General features: G+C 37.7%; 1 protein-coding gene across 2 annotated transcripts in view; it reads left to right on the plus strand.

Moving 5' to 3' along the window:
* The window catches only part of slc12a2 (solute carrier family 12 member 2), an 84,255-nt gene extending 59,125 nt beyond the window's left edge, over positions 1-25,130 (plus strand). Inside the window, exons 22-27 of one of the 2 annotated variants that reach the window (XM_030149823.1) lie at positions 2,391-2,513; positions 5,203-5,314; positions 16,117-16,203; positions 20,548-20,683; positions 20,963-21,030; positions 24,329-25,130. In XM_030149823.1, coding sequence (XP_030005683.1) covers positions 2,391-2,513; positions 5,203-5,314; positions 16,117-16,203; positions 20,548-20,683; positions 20,963-21,030; positions 24,329-24,464 — 662 coding nt within the window. In that variant the 3' untranslated portion in view covers positions 24,465-25,130. The remainder of the gene's footprint in view (positions 1-2,390; positions 2,514-5,202; positions 5,315-16,116; positions 16,204-20,547; positions 20,684-20,962; positions 21,031-24,328) is intronic. The other variant, XM_030149824.1, reaches the window with a different exon arrangement.
* The last annotated feature ends 450 nt before the right edge of the window (positions 25,131-25,580 follow it).

The following is a 25,580-nucleotide window of genomic DNA, read 5'->3' on the forward strand; positions in this document are numbered from 1 at the left end:
CACAAGAGTTGATGTTTTTTCACTTTCTCTGTCAGTGTCTACGTTTACTCTACCAGCTGTAGTTATTTAATACCAATTCAATGCTCAGATCAGGTTTGTTTTGTTTGATCAGTCATAATAGTTTTTATAATGTGGCCAACATCAGATTCCAGTGTAACATGGAACTGAGCCACATGCACAAAAGCAGTGGAGTTAGAAGTGTTCATTCAAGGGCACATTCCCTGCAGTAAAAGAACTAATATACACAGTGAAAATGCTCCAATAGTGGGAGAAGTTGTGCATTCAGAACCTTACTTTTAAATATCATCAATAGTCATTGTACTGTAAAAATGTCCCTGTCAGTTTTTTACTATTGAATAGGATTTTTTGGATTCAATTTTGTTGATGCATTCATATATATGTTACATCTGAACACGTTTATAACGTGACGAATCTCGATGTAAAATGATGTGAAAGTTCAGATCTGATTGAAGATGCATTGAAAATATCAGATGAGTGTCTGATTCAGGATCTCATTTGGAAGTGGTGTTATTGTATGTGATGCTGTTCACACTGTCATGAACAAAAACAAAAAAACAGTCACATATGATCTGGTTTTGGCTTCTTCCCCCTGCAGTGTGAATGTAGACCATCAGTTTATTTTCTATTTCAGATTCTTACTAATGTGTTAAAAAACCAAAGTCCCAAAATAACACAAATACAGATGAACAGGTGAACACACAATAAACCACTAACTCCTGTGTCCTGTTAAATCCAGGTTTTAGTCAAGGGGGTCTGACTTTGAAGAGAGCTTAGTTTATAGCAACATATCAACACCATTTCATTTTTATGGCACTCTACATAAAGTAAAAGCATTGGTGTATTTTTGTACCGTTAAATCAAGATACTGATCACATATTAGCTGTTGGAATTTACTTTTAAATTATTTCTGTGTAGTTGCAGCTAATGAACCAATTCTGACTACACAGTAAAGACATTGAATAATCTGATCACAGCAGAGTAGAACTTCACAAACAAACATGGACCATTTTTGGTAGTTTTCAGTCTTGTCCAATATTGCATCTTAATGGTAAAATCCTGTCCCCTCTGTTTATGGTGGGGTTTATTTTTTAGGGTTAATCTTACAAATTATACCTTTATGGAGTACTCCCTGGTGCAGAATTTTCCATAGTATTGCTTGAATATTTGCTTAAAGTAAGTTAATCATCCATACTAAGGAAAACATTTATCCTTTAAAAACTTAAAGCAGATTTTATCAGAAAAGTGATATTTGACGTTTCTCTACTTGTGTTACTGTTACAGTGTTTAAGTCCTTTCCGTTATTCTGTAACTGACACTTGACGCCTTATTTACTGTGTCAGTGATTTAGCCACATTTTAATTTTACATTTGTAGCATTTGTTTATTTGTGAATTGTTCTGACTTCAAGGCAGCGACTGTTTTCCATTTATTTTAGTGCAAATCAATCAGTGCTCATATGATTTGTCCAAAATCAGTAGATAACAATTTTCACCATCATTTGTGCAATTTGCTGAAATATCATATTTGCTGGATCAGTTGAGTATCTTCTTACACTTCATATAATCAAGACTTTAACATTCAGTTAAAAGTCAAACTGGTCAGTAATATAGTGTCAATCATTGATCCTGAACTAAATTGGAAACCTGTGGCTGTCTGGAACCCAGAATCAAATAAAAAAACATTATCCTACATCCTTAAGAAATTTTTGGAAATGTACCCCTTTGCAGATTATCTAGAGAAAGTTGTATGCTCATAACTTAAATGCAGTGTTTCCTAATATGTCTTGACCTGTTAATTATTATGGAAAAGACTGAATTCCTGAAGTCAAACTGAAATATTACATCACAGTTTTGAGTTTTTACCCTGAAATTCTGTTTATTTCTAAGTAATAATCTTTCACTGCATGGTCTGGCACATTAAACTAACTGCCTCCATGTTTCTGAAGACACTAGAGATGCACTGATCATCAAATTGTAGCCCAGTAACAATTTATCTAACTGGTGGTTTTTACCCCTTGGCCAACTTCTGGCCGAGGGGGTGTTACAATCATTTTGTTTACATGTGCTTTCTTTGTTTTCATGTCACTCTGTTGCTGACTGCTACATAAACTCACATTTTCAAACAGTGAACTTGAATTAATCTCAATTCCCTGTGGATGAGATGTTCAGTGAATAGATTGGTGCGTCCTGAGAACACACAGATCACAACTTTAGTATTGAGATTTGATAGATTTGTCCTTTTAGTTTCACTTTACACAAAGCAGCATAACTCTGACCTGACACTGTAAATCCTACTGGATTTTACGTCTAAATACACTTTTCTCCCGTCCGTCTTGTGTTTTGTGTGTGTTTTTTGCCACTGTCTCTCCAGACAAGAAGAGCCCGACTTTACCGCTGAATGTGTCCGACCAGAGGCTGCTGGAGGCCAGCCAGCAGTTCCAGCAGAAACAGGGCAAAGGCACCGTGGATGTGTGGTGGCTGTTTGATGACGGAGGTGAGGCTAGAACGAATAGAGACAACTCCATCGGTTTTTTGGACAGCAGCCAATAGTGGGCTTAAACAAATTTATGTACTAAGCTCTAGCAGCTCAGACATAACCCAGATTTAGAGAGGGCACTGATACGGCTGTAGAAACAAACACTGGTAACACCCTTAACATTTAATGATCATATGACACCATAGGTTATGTATTTTTACTTCTTGAGACCCAGCAATGGGTTTTTGTCCTCTGTAGGGGAGAAGAGTTTCACAGCTTTACTTCAAAAAATATCCACTGCAAAAGACATACCTTTAAAAAAAATAAGTGTCTGAAAAAGCTGTTGCATTATACAGTTTCAATCAAGACAATTATTTCATGTAAAAAAGCCTAATCTGTTATTTTCCTGGGTCTCATGAGGTTAAGAGGCTTCTTCCATAGCAGTGATTAGATGTAGACTTAGACAAGCTTTCATGATCCACAAGGGAAATTACTTGGTCGCAATAGCTCAGTTTCATACAAAAACACTCTTTGAAAAACACTAGCCAAAAAAACAAACAAAAAAAGTATTTACAATGAGTGTAAGTGGAGAAGCTTTTCTTTTAAAGCTGTGTTTGACTTTCGTCACCAATTTTTCATAAAGTCTGTTAAACCTTAGTCATAGCCTAAGTATCACAAATCAGTAAGTCTTTCTGTGATAATACACCTGATTCTCTTCCCTCACAGTGAACAATTTTGAAGTGTACTCCACCATAAATAATCCATGTTTGTTTGTTGTTGCTGCTACTGCTCCACGAAGCCGCAGTAGCAGCAACAACAAACATGTCGACCAAGCTAAAGCGGGTGCGCAGAACTCTGCTTCCCACAAAGCACGTTGCGACAAATTTCCAAAATTGCCCAAGTGACCTACCAGCTGTGGTTGTAAACTTATGGATTGTTTATGGTGGAATACACTTTGAAATTGTTCACCGTGAGGGAAGAGATTCAGGTGTGTGATCACAGAAAGACTTTTGGATTTGTGATACTTAGGCTATGACTGGGGTTTTACAGATCTGATGAAAAATTGGTGACAAAAGTCATACGAAGCTTTAATGTATAGCTTAACATCCTCAAATTACCGGTCAGTCATGTTTTATTTTTCATTTCATTTCATTTCATTTATTTCGTTCATGGGTGTTGCATTTCATCAGCAAACATTCAATAATCATTCAGTAAACAAACATGTACACATCCATACTCGAAAAGGAGCAGGATGAAGAAAATCTTATATTTCCTTCCCCCTTCTAAATAATAATAACTTTAATGGTCAGCCATACACAACTAGCTGTAAAATCATACTGTATAAAGTAAGACAAACCAAACTAAATACATCCAAAGATAGTACAAAATGAAAACAAAACCAAGTGCAAAACTACATGTCCAGAAAGTACAAAACAGAGATAAATATATAACTGACGAAATGATGCAAAAACATTATACCAGACCAAAATAAGCAAATATGTGACAAGATGCAGTACAAATACAAAGCAAAATGTCAAACTTATAACTGTTCATATAATCTCATTGTTCTTTCTTTATATACTTTTTTCAGTTGGAATATGTTTTGACAGTCCTTCAGCTCATTATAAAGAGAATTCCACAGTTTAACACCCACTACTGATACACATCTGCTTCAAAGTTGTCTGTGCACACTGGTGCTTGAAATGACCTTTCCTTCTATGCTCTTCACTCTGAAGTGAACAAACAGTTCTTGTAATTTAGCTGGTAGTGCTTTACTTTTGGCCTTGAACATAACAAGTAAAGTCTGTAGCTTAACTAGCTCCTGCCATTTCAGTAATCCAGAATTAATAAATAATGTATTAGTGTGTTCCTGATCGTTTTTGTTCTTTGATTCAATTCTAAGATAGTAGGACAGTGGAAAATGTCATTTGAGATGAACGGAGCGGAGGGGATAATATTCTAAGAAAAATGTAAATTATGTCGTTTTATTTTTGTACACTGCAAAAATGTTACATGTAATGCTAACACTTTAATCTCAGAGTATCTGAGTTGAAAGTTTCTCTAAAATCACTCCCCTTTAACCTAAACTGGCCCGTGTATGTCATGAAGACAGTACCTTTGGAAGGATAACACAGAGATCATGTAATTATGCTGTACTTTATTGTGGGTTTTTTCATGTAGTGTTTCTTATTAAATAGGTTCACCTTGAATTGAATATTGATAAATACTTGTACTATAGACCACATCATTAATTTAAACAAGTTGGGTCCAATGCCTGTTTTGATCTGGAAACAGATGTGGATGCTTTAATTAGCAACAGAAGTCCAAAGAAAATCAAACTGTAAACCAGGACACGTCCATCAGTGATTAGTGGCGCTGACAGAGCCAATATGCTCATTTGAATCGTTGTCTTTTGGCCTGAATGTCTATGGGTGTGTGTCACCACAGCAGGGTTCGATAATGTGGCCTAAGGCATGACTCGTTTTTAAAGACACCGTAGCTTGTGACACTTCAGATCTGTTTCATCATCATTATTTCAGACAGACTCTGTCCTGGCAGGCAGATCTGTCACTGCTCAGTCCTGAAGTTCACCTCCACATTAGCAGACGCCTCCAACAGGAATTACATGTTTGTTTCTACACCACATGCTCCGTGTCATGAGTCTGATGTGTGTTTCTGTAAAGCAGTTTGATGTGCTTCCATCCAGGTCTGACCCTGCTGATCCCATACCTGCTGACCAACAAGAAGAGGTGGAAGGACTGCAAAATCCGCGTTTTCATCGGAGGCAAAATCAACAGGATTGACCACGACCGCAGAGCGTAAGTGCTCTACTTCCCCTTCATCCATTATGTCCTGTAAACCGGCGCACATTTAAGGCCTCTGCTGGAACTGCTCATTCTACACCAATGACGACCATGCTGTATTTTACAAATAGAACCAGACTAAAACAACACACAGTAAACACGGTGCTGTAAATAAATGATGATTAGATTATAATGGTTTGTGATGACGGAATATTAGGGCAACATTGAGGCACAAATCTGTTATTGATTATAATATATTGGGATAAAAGCCTGAATACAATCTATGAAAAAAGTCATTGATATTATGAGATTAGTATTACACTGAACAAAAATATAAATGCAACACTTTTGTTTTTGCTCCCATTTTTCATGAGCTGAACTCAAAGATCTAAAACTTTTTCTGTGTACACACAAGGTTTATTTCTCTCAAATATTGTTCACAAATCTGTCTACATTTGTGTTAGTGAACACTTCTCTGCTGAGATAATCCATCCACCTCACAGGTGTGGCATATCAAGATGCTGATTAGACAGCAGGATTATTGCACAGGTGTGCCTTAGGCTGGCCACAATAAAAAAAAAAAATCTAAAATGTGCAGTTTTATCACACAGCACAATGCCACAGATGACACAAGTTTTGAGGGAATATGCAATTGGCATGCTGACTTCAAGAATCTCCACCAGCGCTTTTGCCTGTGAATTGAATGTTCATTTCTCTACCATAAGCCATGTCCAAAGCTGTTTCAGAGAATTCATGAAGACGGCGTGAGGAAAATGGTGGTCACACCAAATACTGACTGGTTTTCTGACCCCCCTGGACCACCCAATACAGTAAAAGTGCACATTTTAGAGTGGCCTTTTATTGTGGCCAGCCTAAGGCACACCTGTGCAATAATCCTGCTGTCTAATCAGCATCCTGATATGCCTCACCTGTGAGGTGGATGGATTATCTCAGCAAAGGACAAAGGAGAAGTGCTCACTAACACAGATTTAGACAAATTTATGAACAATATTTGAGAGAAATAGGCCTTTTGTGTACATAGAAAAAGTTTTCGATTGTTGAGTTCAGCTCATGAAAAATGGGAGAAAAAATGGGAAAAAGTGTTGCGTTTATATTTTTGTTCAGTGTATATTTTGAGGGAAAAAGTCAAAATATTATACGAACAAAGCTGCAATATGTTGAGAGGAAAAAACAAACTACTATAAATGTAAATGTAAAAAAAATGTAGGCTGTTTTTAATGACTAAAAGACCCATAGATTCCATCATGGTTTGCAGTGTATTCTAAAATAAACATGGACCATCACAGGGTTCTGCTGTGGTAAAGCAGCCAGAGCTCATGCTTTCCTTTCAGCACCACACTCATCTGCTCAGCTGCTGTTGACAACATGACACACACCAAGTGTGTCTGCAGCAACATAAGCTGTATTTCTGTTCAACCAAGATACCAACCATAGGTGTTGTGTTGATGAGCATTTGGGCTTTGTGTTGTGACCCAGAAATCACATCCTGTTATTGGCCATTTCATAACCAGAAACTTATATCAGTTATTATTACATGAGTGTTTACAATATTATTTGCACTAAATATGGATGAAAATCTGCGGCATATGTTATGACATAACAAAGTACAAATATTTTGTGACTGTTCCTGTGAGTTTTCAGGTATCTAAGATAAGACATGGTAAGACTTTTTTGATCCCACTGTAGGGAAATTACATTGTTTACAGCAGCAAAATACACAGAATAAAGTGCAGATGACAGGCAGAACATATAAGAGTGAAACGGGAAAATATAAGAGTAGTAGTATGTGTACTTCACTTGAGTATTTCTTTTCTCACAGATATCTAATGCTTTCTGCTCCTTATATTTTCAAAACAGGGGTGTTTCTTTGGCTTTAATCCACTTGAGGGTCATTTTTCATTATGTTAATTTCATATCATAGCATTCCTTCACAACATCAACACAGTTTTGTTTTTTTGTTTTTTTACATGAGTGGATACAACAATAGGAAACACAAGGACAGCACAATGTTATGCATCTGTTGGTGCATGTCACACAGTAAATAGAACAAGACGACTCGAATCAGCGCTTATACTTCTATCATAGACTACTTCTTCACAGGTATCTGTACTTCCCGCTGGAGTAAAGACTGTGTACTTTTGTTACCTTTACTTTTGCATCCTGTACATCATGTTGTGCAGACTGAACAGTAAACACAGCCTTTTTGTTTTGCATGTAGACAACATTATGCACCATTAAATACTGTTTATCTGCTCAGTTAGCTGCTGTGAGTCACTCTGTGGTCATGGATGTTACTATTCCCGTCAGTGAACCAAGACCCTGAGGACATGCATCACTACTGAGAAAATAAATATGGACAAGAACTCAGGCTTTCCACTGTTGAAATGAAACAGACAGGATGATTCATAAGGTCAGAAAATGACAACATGAACATTTCCTTAGGTGAAAACCGATAGATCAAGTAAGCTCTAAACCAGGGGTGTCAAACTCATTTTAGTTGAGGGTCCACATTCAGCCTGATATGATGTCAAGTGGGTAGGACCAGTAAAATAATAACATAATAACCTATAAATAATGCCAACTCCAAACTTTTCTCTGTTTTAGAGTTAAAAAAGCAACATAACATGAAGAAAATGTTAACATCAAACTGTCCTTTAAAAAAATGTGAACAATCATGTGTGCAATTTTAACAATACTGTACCTCAGTTTATCATTTACACATGTGCATAACAAAATCACAGTGGATCTACACATACACAAAACATTTGCTAATAGGCACAATATTGTTAAAATTACACTTATTTCTCAACTTCATCTAATTTCAGGTTGTTCATGTTGTGCCCTTTTTTGTGCAATATTAGTTTTCAAATATAAATATTTTCTTGTAATTTCACTTACACTATATTGCCAAAAGTATTCGCTCACCCATCCAAATAATCAGAATCATGTGTTCCACTCACTTCCATGGCCACAGGTGTATAAAATCCAGCACCTAGGCATGCAGACTGCTTTTACAAACACTTGTGAAAGAATGGGTCGCTCTCAGGAGCTCAGTGACTTCCAGCGTGGAACTGTGATAGGATGCCACCTGTGCAACAAATCCAGTCATGAAATTTCCTGGCTCCTAAATATTCCACAGTCAACTGTCAGCTGTATTATAAGAAAGTGGAAGTGTTTGGGAACGACAGCAACTCAGCCACGAAGTGGTAGGCCACATAAACTGACAGAGTGGGTTCAGCGGACGCTGAGACGCATAGTGCGAAGAGGTCGCCAACTTTCTGCAGAGTCATTCGCTACAGACCTCCAAACTTCATGTGGCCTTCAGATTAGCTCCAGAACAGTGCGCAGAGAGCTTCATGGAATGGGTTTCCATGGCCGAGCAGCTGCATCCAAGCCATACATCACCAAGTGCAATGCAAAGCGCCGGATGCAGTGGTGTAAAACACGCCACCACTGGACTTTAGAGCAGTGGAGGCGCCTTCTCTGGAGTGACCAATCGCGCTTCTCCATCTGGCAATCTGATGGACGGGTCTGGGTTTGGCGGTCGCCAGGAGAACGATACTTGTCGGACCGCATTGTGCCAAGTGTAAAGTTTGGTGGAGGGGGGGATTATGGTGTGGGGTTGTTTTTCAGGAGCTGGGCTTGGCCCCTTAGTTCCAGTGAAAGGAACTGTGAATGCTTCAGCATACCAAGACATTTTGGACAATTCCATGCTCCCAACTTTGTGGGAACAGTTTGGAGCTGGCCCCTTCCTCTTCCAACATGACTGTGCACCAGTGCACAAAGCAAGGTCCATAAAGACATGGATGACAGAGTCTGGTGTGGATGAACTGGACTGGCCTGCACAGAGTCCTGACCTCAACTCCATAGAACACCTTTGGGATGAATTAGAGCGGAGACTGAGAGCCAGGCCTTCTGTCCAGCACCAGTGTGTGACCTCACAAATGCGCTTCTGGAAAAATGGTCAAAAATTCCCATGAACACACTCCTAAACCTTGTGGACAGCCTTCCCAGAAGAGTTGAAGCTGTTATAACTGCAAAGGGTGGACCGACGTCATCTTGAACCCCATAGACTAGGAATGGGATGTCACTTAAATTCATATGCGAGTCAAGGCAGGTGAGCAAATATTTTTGGCAATATAGTGTATGTAAAATACTTAAACTAAAGCGAAGTAAAATGTTTTGAGTTTAACTAGACTGTAACTAAAATTATTTTGATACCCTAATTTTTGTATTTCACAAATTCCTCTGATGGGCCAGACCGGACCCCTTGGTGGGCTGGTTTTGACACCCCTTCTCTAGACTGTCAGATATAAGCTGCCCTTTTCTATATTTTTGTACGTCTTAAAACGCAAGTAAAAAAAACCAGAAGTCTCTGCTTATCTGAATATGTGACAGCTGAGTCAGAGGAAAGCACGAGGCTCCTGCAGTCGTGCTTACTGCTGGAATATTTTAGAATTTAGGACATTGTGGCTTCAGAAAAAGTAAAATTTATGACCAAGTTACACAAAGTGAGGTCTACAGCAACTTTGGAAACTCATTTCCAGTGTCATAAAACCACTTTCCTCCTCCTGCAGAAGAGGAAATGAATCTAAAATGTCAGTGCTTCCTGTAGTGATCAGTCCTGTTGATTACACATTGTGACTGAACCACCAGCTCGGTCACTGCAAAACAGGCGTCTGTTTTTGGAACAACAGCACATCCTCCTCATCCTGTTGTCTTCCAGGGTAGTTCTAATCCTCCATTAAGTCTTTATCAGAACCACTAGTGTTTGAGCACTAATGGCAAATAGCTTGTTATCGTAGACAAAAGCTCTTCTTATCTCATTTATCTCTTTGTTAATTATTTCATTGTTGTAGATGTCAAACATTTATTATTCATTACACCCTTAACCGAAAGAGGACTGCTACAGGATCCTCCAAAATGACAGTCCTCTCATTGTTAAAGAAATAGCTTCGTAATTTGGAAACTTAAATAACGCAACATGAAAATGTATTCTTTTTTAAAGATTAGAAAAATAATGTTTTTTTTTTTTTTTTTTCTTAAAGTTGCCCTATAGGACTTGTGTTTACCCTGGCTTTGGTTAGCAGCTTAAAAATTCCAAACTGCTTCATATTCATCTAATTCGTCTGTGAATGAAACTGATGATGACCATTCAAGGTGTGGGTTTTGTGTAGGAACCACTGTATTTCTTTTCTACCACTTCACACATGAGAATCAATAGCTGAAGTGGAAGTGCATGAAGTTGATGAGTTACAAATCTGTAACATGAGAGGAAAAAAACAAAGTATGGCCCAAGCTAATGTTAGATCATTAGATAACTAACGTCGGTTCCTTCTGCATCTGCCATGCCAGATTTCACTGATGTAGAACATCTTCACTCTTTGTTTTTCATTTGTCAGCCTTTAATCTGTCCGTGACCAGTTCAGGAGAAGGTAAATAAAGTAACATCAATACATAGATGAGTATGAACTGAAGCGATGCTCTGTTGTAAACAGACCAGGACCTCAAACAGGATTTAACCCGTTAAACCCTGGGCCATTTGTTTCCAGTCAGAATTATTTCAATGTAATAGAAAACAATGGATTATATGATAGCAGAAGTTTCATTCATGTAAAATCAAGTTATGATCAGAAAACAGCAAAGGTAAGACAACATGTGTAATCACCACTTCATAATGTGACCTTTATTTTTGATCTTCTTTGTCTTGTTCAATGAGTTTTAGTGATAGGGGATAGCTTAGCACTGCAAAGTTTATCTCATTGGTCTGTTTTATTAAATTATCCATAACATACACTGGTCTCAGACTGTTAGCTTGTTGTGGATATTTGTCCGTTTCAAGTGCTTGTTTGGATTGTGTTCTGTTGTCCAACATTTGGTTTTAGCTGACATTCTTCAGGTTACAAGGATGTATAGCGTGTGTATATTGCTACGAGCATCGTGTGTCATCACCATGGCAACACAGACATCACTGTGACTGCCCTCAGTACCAGGGGCAACAGCTCTTAAGAGGCTACGACACTTAAAATCACAACCTACTATAGGTAAAACAGTGACTATGAAAATTACAGTAACCCCTGTATTGAATTAAATAAATGAGCTGACCCCCTTCTGAACCCAAACCGACGCTTCACTAAAGAAGTTACAGTAAATGAGCGAACGGCTTCTGCTGTCATCGACTGTTTGGCCCAGAGATGAGTTTCATTGCACCATGATGTCAGACTTAACAGGCAGATAGTTGGGTCTCACAGGACCACATTTCCCATCTTTCTTTAATATCACAGGCAGGTTAGCAGTTTAGCCCTGTTTTCTGTCTTTAAAACTAATTTATCGAACCACACCCTGGATTCACCTCAATCAATCACAACAATTAACTTCTGAGAGCTATCGTATTTCCTCATTAAATAAACCTGCCATGTGCCCCCCCCCCCCCATTCTCTCTCCCTCTCTCTCCCTCTCTCTCATTGTCCCCTACAGCTGCCACCTACGCCCTTTTGTTGGATAAAATTAGCTTGGTACTATCAGCCGATCCTTTTATCTGTGCCTGAGTGGCTCTATGTGCGCTCTGAAATCCCGTTTGTGTTTATTTACCGCACAACAATAAGCAGTCACTTCAACATATTTGTGAAACCTTAGTGTTTCCCCGCCCGCTCTGGTCATAAACAGTACGTCTTTCCCACAGCTGAGTCAGCTACAGTAAATATTTATACATTTTTCACATATACGTGCTGATCTTTGAGGTGCTACTTAATCTGTTTGTTTTCACAGCTATCTCTAGTGGAAAATGTTCTTTGTTATCTCGAAGAAAATGTTTGTTTTCTCTGCTTTTTAACCTTTATTTTCTTTGTGTGTATTGTGAGTGAACCGACCCTTTACATAGCCTCTTGAACCCAGTTGCCCCTGGTTCAGGAGGGCAGCCACAGTTTATTCTGCGTTGCCATGGTAATGCTACATGACGCTTGCAGGAATATACACGTTCTATACATCTCCATAACCAGAAGAACATCAGTTATCAGTTCAGTGAAACCAGTTGTCGAACAACAGACTGCAACTCAAACAAATCTTTAAAATGGCAAATATCTAAAACTAGCTAACAATCTGAGACCAATGTAAGTCATGATTAATTTAATACAACAGAACAGTGAGACAAACTTTGCAGTGCTAAGCTAACACTAAGCAGACCCAACAGTACAGTATTATTTTTCAACCAGTAAAACTCACTGGAAGAGCTAAAGAAGAGCTAAAATAAAGATCGCATTATGACACGATGATTGCAAGTTTTCAGATTGTAATTTGGTTTAAATGAATAAAACTTGTGCTATCGGCTAAGCCATTGTTTTGTGTTACTATGAAATGATTCCAACTAGAAACAAATGCCCAAGGGTTTAACAGGTTTTAACCCATAAAGACCCAGTATTACTTTTGTGGCAGTTCCCAAATGATTTTTTTCTGTATATTTAACATTTCCAGAGTCATTTTAAAACCATTTATTATAAAATAATTCTCTGTATTTTGCATTTTTCCTGTGAAAATAAGGCATTTTCCAATATTTAATGTACTGATCATGTAGACGCTCATAAAAGCTCAGATTAAAGTTGATTATTATGTCAAAAACAGAGAAAACTGAAGAAAAAGTGACACTTTCAGTAAAGTATATCATTAATTGAACATAAAACAAGTGTCTCCACCCACTGCCACTGATCCAACTCCATGGGTTTTACTGATGAATCAGTGTTGTAGAAGATGACTGTGTTTCCATGTTCACTACGGAGCCTCTGAACGTCCAACTGGGTCATATCTGATGACCATGGAAAGACGAATGACTGTATTTTACATGAATTATTTACATGTATTGATATGATTTGTGGATCAACAGGTATTAAACAGTTTAGCTCAGTAGATGCTTTGGTCACTGGTGGATGTTTGGGTCTTTATGGGTTAACAGTGGGTTAGTTGAGGGTGATTTGACATTAAAGCATTTTACAGAAATTAGATGCTAAAACATGTATATGACCATTAACCAGGAAGGAAATTGGATCACAACAAGTGAAGATCCACCACCTTAGGACCCAGACTCGTACTGATGACGACATGTCAGGCCTTATTTCAACCAGTCTATGGATAATGTGTTTCTCCCCAACATTACTGAAGTAAATCACTGTAAGTCTGTGACTCATCCTTCAGTGGTGCCAGAGAAGAGCCTGCACTCAGGACAGACAAAAAAATGTAAAGCCATGGATCTGAATGACTGAATATTGATTCACATATAGTAATGATAAACTGTCACTGAATACCCAGAGCCACGTCCTTAAACACAGTCCTTTGTTATTGATCATCTGTTCAGTCGAACCTGACTAATACAGTGACCTCTGAATGTGATGAAGCTGCAAGATCAGAAACAGGAAGTATGTTAGGATCTGCCAGGTTTGTTTTTTTGTTATCACCCTTTAACTGATTTGTGTAAAGACAAATATGAAGGACGTGGCTCATGCAATAACCAGCTACTCTACTTTTGTGCCACATGGTCACTTTTAAAGATCACATGATTTTTATATGTAGTTAAAAGAATGTAATCTGAGAAGTATCAGCCTCAGTTATTAATATTAAATACATAGATTTTCCTTACAAGTAGCTTGTTGATAAATAAAAGTGTCCAAATTATTATGTTGAGTGTGATGGTGAAGGTAATTTGCTCTGCTGCTGTTGTGAAAACACAGCATGTAGCCGTTACTGCTACAAAAAAACAGCATATGTGCAGGTGTTAGCCTGAAATTTACACATAAACATTATTTCTGCTACATGAGATTTAGGCCACATTCAGACAGCAGGTCTTAATGCACAATACGGAAGCTTTTGTGAAATCAAATTTTTTTGTGTGCTGGTTCAAATTGCACATTAAATGCGACTTCTATCAGTTTTGAGTATGAACTGAATGTGACCCTGAGGTGACTGAAGTTGCATTGCAAAGTATCAGATTAGGACCACATATGAAAGTGGCCTGGGTCGGATTTGAAAATATCCGATTTGTGCTGTTCAAACTGTCTTTAACAGATCAGATACAGGTCACATATGGGTAAAAAAGTCAGATTTGGGCCACGTTTGCCTTCAATCTGAACGTAGCCTAAGATTGATTATTTTGTGCAGTTTCCCCTAAATATTTTTTTTTCTCTATTACATAGTTGATCAAAATGAGGAAATAATTCAATCAAAATAAGGTAGTTTAATCCGCTTCAAACTTTACATGATTATTTGTTGGGTCGTTAAATTAAAAAGTGAATAGTCAGTTAGCTAAAATATGTGTCCAACACCAGAAACACTGACTAATGTTAAGTGCTTTGTGGATATTTTCTTCGTGTCAGCTTGTGATCCAGAATAGTTCAGGTGTTTATAGCGCTATATAGTGAGGTGACAGTAGTGAGTTATGTGTAGCCCACTTATTTATGTAGTCATTAGCTTATAAATCCAGATATAGTGACACAAAGCACAAATTCGAGTCACAAGGCTTTCATACATCACATTTACAAATTATGATATTAAAATGAAAATCTGCGGGTAATTTCAGCTACTGGACAGATCAAGAAGGCAGTGGTTAGTTTACTGGTAGTGACTCAAAGCCCAGGACACAAAGCATCAGGCTTTACATCAAACTGTACAAAATAGTAGTAGTTGCATATACTCACTACGTACTGTTGCTTCCTTGGTCAGTAATGTAGCTGAAATTAGCACCACATATACATTTCAGAGTAAGTTTGTACATATTTGGCCGCATGTTTACCATTTTATACAGTGTTTTATTAAAATGAACACGTCAGCGTAATTTCAGCTACATGACAAAACAAGCAGATTCATTCCATGTAAATTCATTAGAGATGTTTCCCTTTTTAGATGTTTTTTAAAAATTATTATTATTATTATCATTATATTATTATTATTATTATTATTATTATTATTATTACAATACCTTCACCAAATATACCGGGAAATCCATCCGTCCTTCTGTCCGTCTGAAATTTTTGTCAACCAATTTCTCTGACACTATTCACCCAATTCTTTTCAAATTTTACACACTTTTTACTACTAGGAGAGGTGCAGTACACAGTTTGTTGGCTGAATTCTTTTTTTTTCCCCCAAATTTTTGTACATTTCAACTTAAACAAATTTGTCCGATTTCTTGAATGCTATTCACCTGATTCTATTCACATTTGACACGTTCTTTGCCTGTCTCTCAATTTTTTTTAAATTTGCTTTTTTTTTTTTTAAGTTTATGAAAGATTGAAAGTTACGACTCAAATTAATCCCTGAGTAGGCAACCGCTACTTTTTCACTTGTTTAACAGTGATCACTTTCAGGCTATTGGATTTTACAGACCGTTTGCGTTTGTGTCAGTTTTGTGTTTACAGCATGGTTTGCTGCCCCCCAGTGGCCAGAAACTCCTCTAATGCAGCTTTAAGTGACAAAATTCCTCCATTGATGCTGCTTTTATTCTCCTCAAAGTCCATAAATGAAAACTGCAGCTGTATAAATCAGTACATGTGTGAGAGATCTTGCTTTTTAAACCTCTCTCCTTTGAACCTCAAGCTGAAGGAAATGAGTCTTGTACCCACAATGCTCCTGGGCGCTCGCTCCTACCTGACTGCGCCCTGTAGAAGCCGATGTTCAAACAGAGCTATTAAAAGCAGCTTCTCCTGGCGCTGATCATGACTCACAGTTCTTATCTCCATCCTCAGCTTCTCGGATGTTAGATGTCCTGCAGCCGCTCCTCTGTTTACTCTTTGGTATGTTCTTTTTCCGCACAGGATGGCCACTCTGCTCAGCAAGTTCAGGATAGACTTCTCCGATATCACCGTCCTGGGAGATGTAAACACCAAGCCCAAGAAAGAGAAGTAAGTCTGTATAAAGTTCAAAGTAGACCGCTCTGCTACCAGCTGAGTCATGGCTTTGTATCCTCTGACCATCACTCAGGTCAAGTCTTTTTACCGACAATCCACGCACCACTGGACTCAAAACACTCCACATAAAGAAAGGAAATGATTTTAAAGTCGTAGAATATCTTATGGAGTTATCTGCAGTTATTATATTTCCACAGCAGTAACACAACAACATGACTTCTGTTTTCCATTTCTCTTATCTAAACCTTTATTATTGTACATTGACACTGATGAAACCAAACCTTCCCACAGATGTTTCCCATTAAAAATTCTCCCAGTTCTCCTTGAAAATGCTTGAATTTCAGTGCTGTGTTTTCAGGGTCTGAAAAGCACTTGAATTTTAGTTGAAGTATTTGAAAGTTCTTCTAATTCTAACTCTGAAATATTATTAATGAATTTATTTTTAATATTAACGCCAGCCAAAGCTACTTACAGAGAGGTGATACATTTTGAAACATAAAACTTAATGCCAAAAAAAGAAAATTAGTGGGTGCTCTCAAGTCGAATCCAGGTACATTTTTATTTTAATCTTTGGCTCAGAGCAAGTGTGTCTGAAGAATGCCATGTGGCTTCCCTTTTTTTGGATATGTCTAAGCTTTTTGCTATTATGAAACATAATTTTAGATGTTATAGCATAATATAGGGTTATTTAAAAAGAATGAACCGATTTCATGACGCATGGCTTCAGTTCTCAAACATCGTCATGGAATGAGTCAGTGACCATTTGAAAGAGGAGTTTTCTAAGTTTGAGCTTTTTTAGATTAAAAAGTGCCCCAGTGATGGATTGGTTGGAAGGGGGCCCAAGACCTTGCTCTTTGTGCTTGGCCTGTGAGATCCCCAGACCCTCACCGTGTGCGATTTTTTTTTTTTTTTTTTTTTTTCTTTGGATACATAAAAGATTGTGTTTATATTCCACCGCTACCCACTAACTTCGATGGCCTTAAACATCGAATAACAACAGCGATCAACTCGGTGGATTATGATATGCTGATACGCGTCTGGGAGGAATTCTCTTATCGCAGTGATGTTGTCCATGCTGCAGGTGGTGGACACATTTGAACACTTGTAAGACAGGAAATAAAAGTTGATTGTGAGTAGAATACTTGTAACTTGGCTGGAGTTTTCTATTGCTTTTCCTTATTAACCCTTTCATGCATGAATTATGAGAACCTTGATCAAGATTGTTTTCCTGAGTGTTTTTATTCATCTTTAGGCATGAAAAAAAAAACAAAACAATTTGATTGATTTTTTTTATTATTATTTATTTATTTATTTTTTTTATGAACCTATTTTTCATGGAGTTACAAAAATATCCACTCAGCTGGGCACCATGCGTTTCCTTTTAAAAGCAAAGAAACATGCATTTATTGACAGTGGGAAACAAGTGGGGAAAACTATGAAATAAAAACACTTAATGCTGCTAATCTGACATTTTCTCACATTTTAACATACCTGCATGGAGATAATATGCAAAACAAACCTTTTTGTTTAAAAAACAAAACAAAAACAAAACTGCTAATTACAGTCTAGTAACAATTGCCTTTTTTTTTTTTTTTTTTTTTTTTTTACAGTCAAACATGTTACTGCAGATCAGGTTTATCTAGAACAGCAAAGTTACAGTAATGGTATGAATTTCAGTGTCTGGGATGATGCATAAGTGTCCACTGTGTTGGCTGATATGGAACTAAAACAACAAAACCCATGAATATACAAGAGAACACTTTTGAACAGCTGCCCACTGTAGTGACCACTATGCATGAAAGGGTTAAAATATTGCGTAATGAAATCGGTTCATTCTTTTTGAATAACCTTGTACAATGTACATCATTGTGATAAAAGTAAAAAAAAAAACAAAAAACATCCTGAGTATATGAATTCCTGTAGATCATGTGTTTTACCGCAGCGATAAGTTGCTGTGCTGGAAAAATTTGAAAATGACCCTTAAAAGTGCTTGAAAAGAGCTTGAATTTGACCTTGAAAAATGTGTACGAACCCTGTACGAAACATCAGGAAGCACTGCAGTTTATCGACAAGGACGTTTATTTAAAGATGGTAGAAAAATCTGTCTAGAGCACAGAATGTTCCAACTATAGATGCACAGATGTTTTTAAAAATGCCCTGCAAGTTACTAGCAGGCACCAAAATGTACCTGTTAAACAAATACTCATATTTATAATACATCACGCTTCAGAAACCTGTAGAGCATGTTGTTCAAGTCCAAAAAGAAATCCTACAGGGACGAAAATAACTGAGAACACTGGTGAGAAATCATCAGGATATATAAGGAGGACAGATGGTTGAGTTCTGCCAAATAACACTCCTCCTTTATAAGGTTATTTACAGACTTGATAAGTGTTGACTACATTGTGTTTGGGCTGTTATAGCTTATTTTTACTCTATTACAGGACTTTTTTTTCTTTTGCTCCAGACATGCCAAAAGTAAGAGGATTTTCATGCATTTTTATTACATGCTGTAGTTCCTCAAACACGTCATACTTGAAATATTTTTATACTTGTTTGGCAGCTATATTTTTTTTTCCAGAATAAAATCCAATTAAGTGTGTTTTCTATTTTCAGTCCAAGCTGTGTCTGTTAGTGAGTTGCAGGACATTTGTGGAACATTTCTGCAGGAAATTACCTCAATAAAGTTAGACGTAACAGATGAATTAGATCAGTGTTTTTGTGTGAAGGCAACAGACTCTTAGTTTTCTCAGGTTTATTAGTGATACAGTTCAGACAAAGGGTTTTATGTGAAATACTGTTAGACACTATATGTAAATTGAAGGAAATGTTCGTCACAGTACATTTAATTCCACCTTTTTGAATACATTAAGTGGTTTCACTGCTCTGTTCAGTCAAGTTAAACCAATTGCCCCCCCATGTGGTTTGTTTGTGTAAAGACATGACAAACACCCAGTCAGCTTCATGGACTGCACAAAGACTATTCTGAATTAAGACAGAACCAGGATTTTTGTGTGTGTGTTATTTAGTTTAGTTTGTGTTTTAGTTTTGGTTTTTTTTATTTAACCTGTCTTCAGTGATTTATCATCATTTATTATAATATTATCCATATTTGTCACTGAAAATCACTTGTTTTCTTTTCCAAATTTGCTGATCATGTAGATGTTCATAAAAATGCAGAGTAAATTCAAAGGTTATTATATTAAAACAGAGGAAAATGAAGAATATTCAGCAAGATGTATCAATAACTTAATGTCAAAATAATCATCTACAATCACTGTCATTTGTCCAACTCCATGGGTTTTACTGGTGAATCAATGTTTAAAAAGGTGACAGTGTTCACTACGGAGCCTCTGAACATCCAATGGGTCATATCTGATGTTGATGAAAAGTGGAGGAAATGCATTTTACCTGCATTATTTCCGTGTATTGATAGGATTAGTGGATTAAAACGTCTAACATATTATAGATCAGTAGATGCTTTAGGTCTTTGAGGGTTATGGTTTTTGAAAACAAATATTGTATTAACTTTGTTTCTCCAGATAATATGAAGGAATCTTGTTTCATAAAATGAAATAAGGGATGGCATTGAATACAGTTTACCAAATCATTCTACAATAAAGGTACCAGATCATTAACAGTCATTTATTCTTGTACACCATGAAGCAACAAAGCCTGCAATTTATTTCATTTTAGTTTGTGTTTGTTTTGTTTTTTTTAGTCCCTTTGTTTTTATTTCAATAAAAATTGCTTTTCACTACTTCTTTCATAACCCTGAGTTGTACTACTACCACTTTAGAAGCGAGATGCACCTGCCCACACTCTAAACTTTCACACATTCTAAAGAAATAACTGTGTTCTGGAGCTCTACCTCCACAACAGTATCTCCCTGGAAATATGTTGTCAAGTAACTCAGGTCTCAACTTGATTCCATCATATAAAAAATCAGGGGAAGGAATGCTTCCAGGACCCAAAAAAGAGTTTGTTCGAGGTCCTCTTTGGAAAAAGGGATTCATAGAATAGTTGACAAACAAGAAAAAAAAACTCCAAGGCACTCTAAGTATTAAAATGCCTTTATTCTCAGAGCGTGGTCATGTATAGACCTTAAAAAACACTTCAACGCGAAGTGACCTGATGAAGGCTTGAAGCCAAAACACATTCAAGTGTTTTTTAAGGTCTATACATGATCATGCTGTGAGAATAAAGACAACTTAATGCTTAAAGAGAGTGCCTTGGAATTTTCTTCCTGTTTGTCCTCTTGATTCCATCGTATCTTTAAACTGATGTAATGATGCTGTGTGTGAGTGGAATACCCATGGAGCTGTTGTTGTTGTGCAGTATGGCTGCGTTTGAGGAGCTGATCGAGCCGTATCGGCTGAAGGAGGACGACATGGAGCAGGAGGCGGCGGAGAGGCTGAAGAACAGCGAGCCCTGGAGGATCACCGACAACGAGCTGGAGCTGTACCGCGCCAAGGTCTGCACACCCACAGTCTGTTTTAATGACTGAAGAAGTTGAACAAAGATCCACATTATTATATCTGTACAAAACTGTAGCTCTAAGCCGTTCAGGTTAATGAATAACTGTGTAATCCTCTGCTTCGTAAATAACTGTTATTCTCAGTGTGTGTGTGTGTGTGTGTGTGTGTGTGTGTGTGTGTGAGGTGAACCGCTGGCTCAGAGTCACAGTGATAATTATCTTGTAAACTGATACTGCAAAGTCTGAAGCCATGTTTGTGTTTGTTTTGCTTTTCAGACTAATCGCCAGATCAGACTCAATGAGCTGCTAAAGGAGCACTCAAGCACAGCCAACCTCATCGTCATGTAAGTGTGTGTGTGTGTGTGTGTATATATATTTCACTGTCATGGTTCTATACCTTACAACAGGGGTGTCAGACTCATTTTAGTTCAGTGGCCACATTGAGCCCAATTTGATCTGCAGTGGGCCAAACCAGTAAAATAACAGTGAAAAATTTAAATTATATTATGTTTGGGTTTACATCTACAAAGTTTCCTTAAAAATCTGAATAAACATGAACAATTTGAATTGTCTTCAGAAAAACAATTGCCATTTTAATAATATTCTGCCTCAGTTTATCAGTTTATCATTTACACAAGTGCATTACAATCACTTAAAACATTTAGTAACTGGCAGAATATTGGTAAAATTCCCTCTTCTTTTCTTAAGACATTTCCGTTTGTTCATATTTGTTCAGGTTATTCACATTTTTTGTAAAAGTATAGTTTGGTAATGTAAATATTTTCATATAATATATGTTTTTTTACAGCAAAAAAAAAAATTGAGAATTTGGGGTTGTCATTATTTATAGGTTATTATGATAATGTTTTACTGGTCTGACCCACTTGAAATCTAATTGGACTGTATGTGTCTGTATGTGGAACCTGAATTAACTCTTTCGGTGCCAGACAGTTAAGGGGCTAATAAGCCTTAAAAGTGCCACAGAATTTGGCCGTTTTCAGTATTTCGCGTCGTTTTTATAATATTTGAAGAATCCTGCCAGGAAACCGCTCGGTAACATCCGACCGATTGCTGATTAGATTCAAAACGCACCGGACGCAGCCGATTCATTATTGATCGTAATTTGCATAATTTATAATAATAATAATAATAATAATAATCTTTATTTATATAGCACTTTTCATACATTAAAAACTGTAGCACAAAGTGCTTTACATATCAGTTTAAAAATCAGTACCGCCCCCCACCCACACCCACCCACTCACCCGCACACACACACACACACACATATACATGCAAACCCACAAGCTCACACATACTTAAGAAGACTGACTGAGCACGGGTAGACCAGAACAAAAATGTACAAGTAAAAGTAAAAGATCAATTTAGGAGGCGCTGTCTCAGGGAGCCATCCGCACCAGGAGGCAGCCGCCGACCCCGGCAACCAGGCACCAGCAACACAGCCCCGCATCCCAACTAGTGGGAGAGGGCCAACTGGGACCCCCACCCACCAGAAAGGAGCGGACCCCAGTGAGAGAAGGCGCCACAGCCCCCGTAGTCCACAGCCGCCCCCCGGCATGGAGGGCTCCCTCTGATTGAAACACCGGAGAATAAGAAACATTAAAAGATATAAAAATATTATTCGGTCGCGTGACCTCAAATTCCCGTCTGATTGGTCTCAAAAGGGGACACAGAAAGAACGTCATCGAAATGTGAGAAGGAAATGGGGGTGGGATGGTTTGTTTGTACACAAATATGGCGTGTTCTCCAAAGCCGATCTGATTGGCCCGTGGCACTTTAAAGGTTGTATTCGTAAAGCCGATTTAATCGGCCCATGGCACTGAAAGAGTTAAAATGATTTTGACACCACTGATTGTTAATATCTTCAGTGTATCTTTGCATTTACAAATTCATCCTACGGCTGGATTGGACCCTTTGGCGGGCCGGATTTGGCCCCCGGGCCGCATGTTTGACACCTGTGCCTTACAACAACACTAATGTAAAATTTAGTCAAATCCTCCCGATTGCCCCATGTTTCAAAACAATCTGCTCTGCCAGCTGGTATTTTTTTGGAGTATTTTACACATATTAAGGCCTAAGAGCAAAATTTAAGTTTAAACTATTTCGAATGTTGGTCGTATAAAGTTCATCCAGTGATGAAAACTAACATCCTTATTCACACAGATTTGATACCACCCAGAATAGGATACTTAGAAATTCAACTTTGCAACCATTTTCAGGGTTTTTAAGATGCACCATTTAACCTGTAAATGTAGTTTCGATGGTTCAGCTGATTCCCTTCTTGGCATCCAACTCACAAATTGTCATTTAAGACACAATGTTTATGGTCCTTAACCTAGTTGACATTGCTGCTCTGCATCACCAGATCCATCTTTTCATTTTGGCTGATTTAATCAATGGCATGTGATTACATGCATTTCTATAGTCATTAAAATTACAATGCTCTGTAGTTTGTTTGTTTTTTAGTTTTTTTTGCCTCTTTGGTCAAAAAAATCCACAATTTCCTTTCAATGTATTGTAATTCAACTGGTCTCATGGACATGAGGGTTCTGCGTCTACTTCATTTTTTTCTGATTGTTGAAAATCTACCCAGTGACGTCCATATTTTAACTTATCACTGGTGTTTTCAGACAGTTGTGAGGGTGAAGTACATGATTGACAGGTGTAATTACCAATCCTTGATCAGATTCTCTCAGATGTGACCTGGGCATTATTGTACTTCTCTTTCTCACATGGAAGCTTAGAAAGATGGCTTCACTTTTGTATTACAACATTAGATGACATCAGGTCCATCTGTATTTGCTGTGAGATAATTATGTATGCTGTGCATACTATAGGTGTTTGTTTTATTGTATATTTTACATTACTTTTATTGTACATATTACATATTTTATATATCTTTTATTCAGTTTTTAACATTTAAACATTCCATTGTTGGTTGTTTGTGGGATGTCTGTTGTGATTGACTGGTGTGTGGGGTTTTTTTTGTGTTTTTTGAACAGCTGTCATAACCAAAAGTATCTATCTATCTATCTATCTATCTATCTATCTATCTATCTATCTATCTATCTATCTATCTATCTATCTATCTATCTATCTATCTAGCTATCTATCTATCTATCTATCTATCTATCTATCTATCTATCTATCTATCTATCTATCTATCTATCTATCTTCTATCTATCTGACATATCTGGTTGTTTGCAATATGACTTCAGTATGTATGGTCATGCCACATTTCATCTGACTTTTATGTCACTGAAATGCAATAGACGTCACAAATTCTGTGCTGGAGGAGGCAGGACCCGGAAGGTCTATATTTAGTTTCTGCAAACACAGAGTTTTGTGTGTGATGTAACATCTTCTTCCACACATGTGGGTCACTTCAGGACTGTAGACTGTTAGCACACAAGTCTGAGTCATATTGGAGTTATCATGTGAACAACCACACAAAAATATCCAAATTGAGTGTTATGAGCTGTGGTGTGAACGCAGCGCTAGAGAATGATCTAAACCTCTGGACTCAGATAAGGGGATCTAGTGTGGGTCCTTCTGGAAGCAGATGGAAGTGTGTGTTTGGTTGAACTCTGCTCATCGATGTGTGTCGTCATCTCTCTGCAGGAGCCTGCCATTGGCCAGGAAGGGCGCCGTGTCCAGCGCTCTGTATATGGCCTGGCTGGAGGCGTTGTCCAAGGACCTGCCGCCAATCCTCCTGGTGCGTGGAAACCACCAGAGCGTCCTCACCTTCTACTCCTAAATGCACACGGAGAAGAAAAATCCACGTTTCAAAGTTTCACATCCACTTTCTGCCTCTGGGAGCAGACCCACATACAGTACACATCCCAGTTCCAGTCCAACCTTAAGGTGAACCACATACACTCCAGAGACGATTGAAAACACAGCCACTGATGGAAACCGCGCTGGTTATAAAGATGAAGGAAGTGATATTGGTTGAGTCGTAGCCCTACATGTAACATGAGGATTGCCAGGTCGGGGTGGGGGTTGTTGTATGGTTGCCCGCTCTGCTCCTTCCTTTCTATTTATTCCAAGATGTCTGGGTTTTTCCTCTCGGTAGCGCTAGCTTCTTCTAATTTCTCCCCTGAAAGTTTCATGTTTGTTGATTTCTCTCAGGCTCAGTGCACAACATTCATATTCTCGTTGATGTCAAAAATGAATTGGACCAGATTTTGTGTTTGTGATGCAGCAATAATCACCTTTATTTCTTTAAATTTTGGGAGAGAACCTTACAGAATGCTTTGGCAACACCTTCTAAAGCCTTATGGATGTGCCTTCCAGTTGAATCAGAATAAATAATTAATCTCTATATAGATTGACGATATTACCTATTATATTGGTGGATAGTTTTATTGAGTTTTAAATGTGAATCCTTCTTAGATGGAGCATTGTATTTATGCGAGTGGATTGCGTGGAATTAATGAAAGGGTGTCCTCTTGATTGACAAAAATGACTTTTGTCATTTCTCTATTCTCCTTTTACTCTAATTAACATGTTCTGGGCCACAGCGTTTGATTTGTATTCACTTTTGAGTCTTCCTTTTTTTAAACTGTTGAATATTAGCCTCAGTTACTCAACCCAAGACACACAACTTGACTTTTGGGCGTCATGCCTAAAAGATGTATATGGGGGCCTATATATATATATATATATATATATATATATATATATATATATATATATATATATGCACCCATTTGTCTTACATTATGATCTTGCTGTTTGTCGGAGAAGATGTGAATCTAGTTTTTCATTAGCGTCGTCAGATGGAAAGACTAGCTGTCCCTTGTAGCTGCTGATTGACTATATATTTTGTCATTCTTTTGTGTTTGTGTTCACATATATGTTTTGTCCCCTT

This window comes from Sphaeramia orbicularis, chromosome 12, assembly GCF_902148855.1.
Source record: "Sphaeramia orbicularis chromosome 12, fSphaOr1.1, whole genome shotgun sequence".
Taxonomy (NCBI): Eukaryota; Metazoa; Chordata; class Actinopteri; order Kurtiformes; family Apogonidae; genus Sphaeramia; species Sphaeramia orbicularis.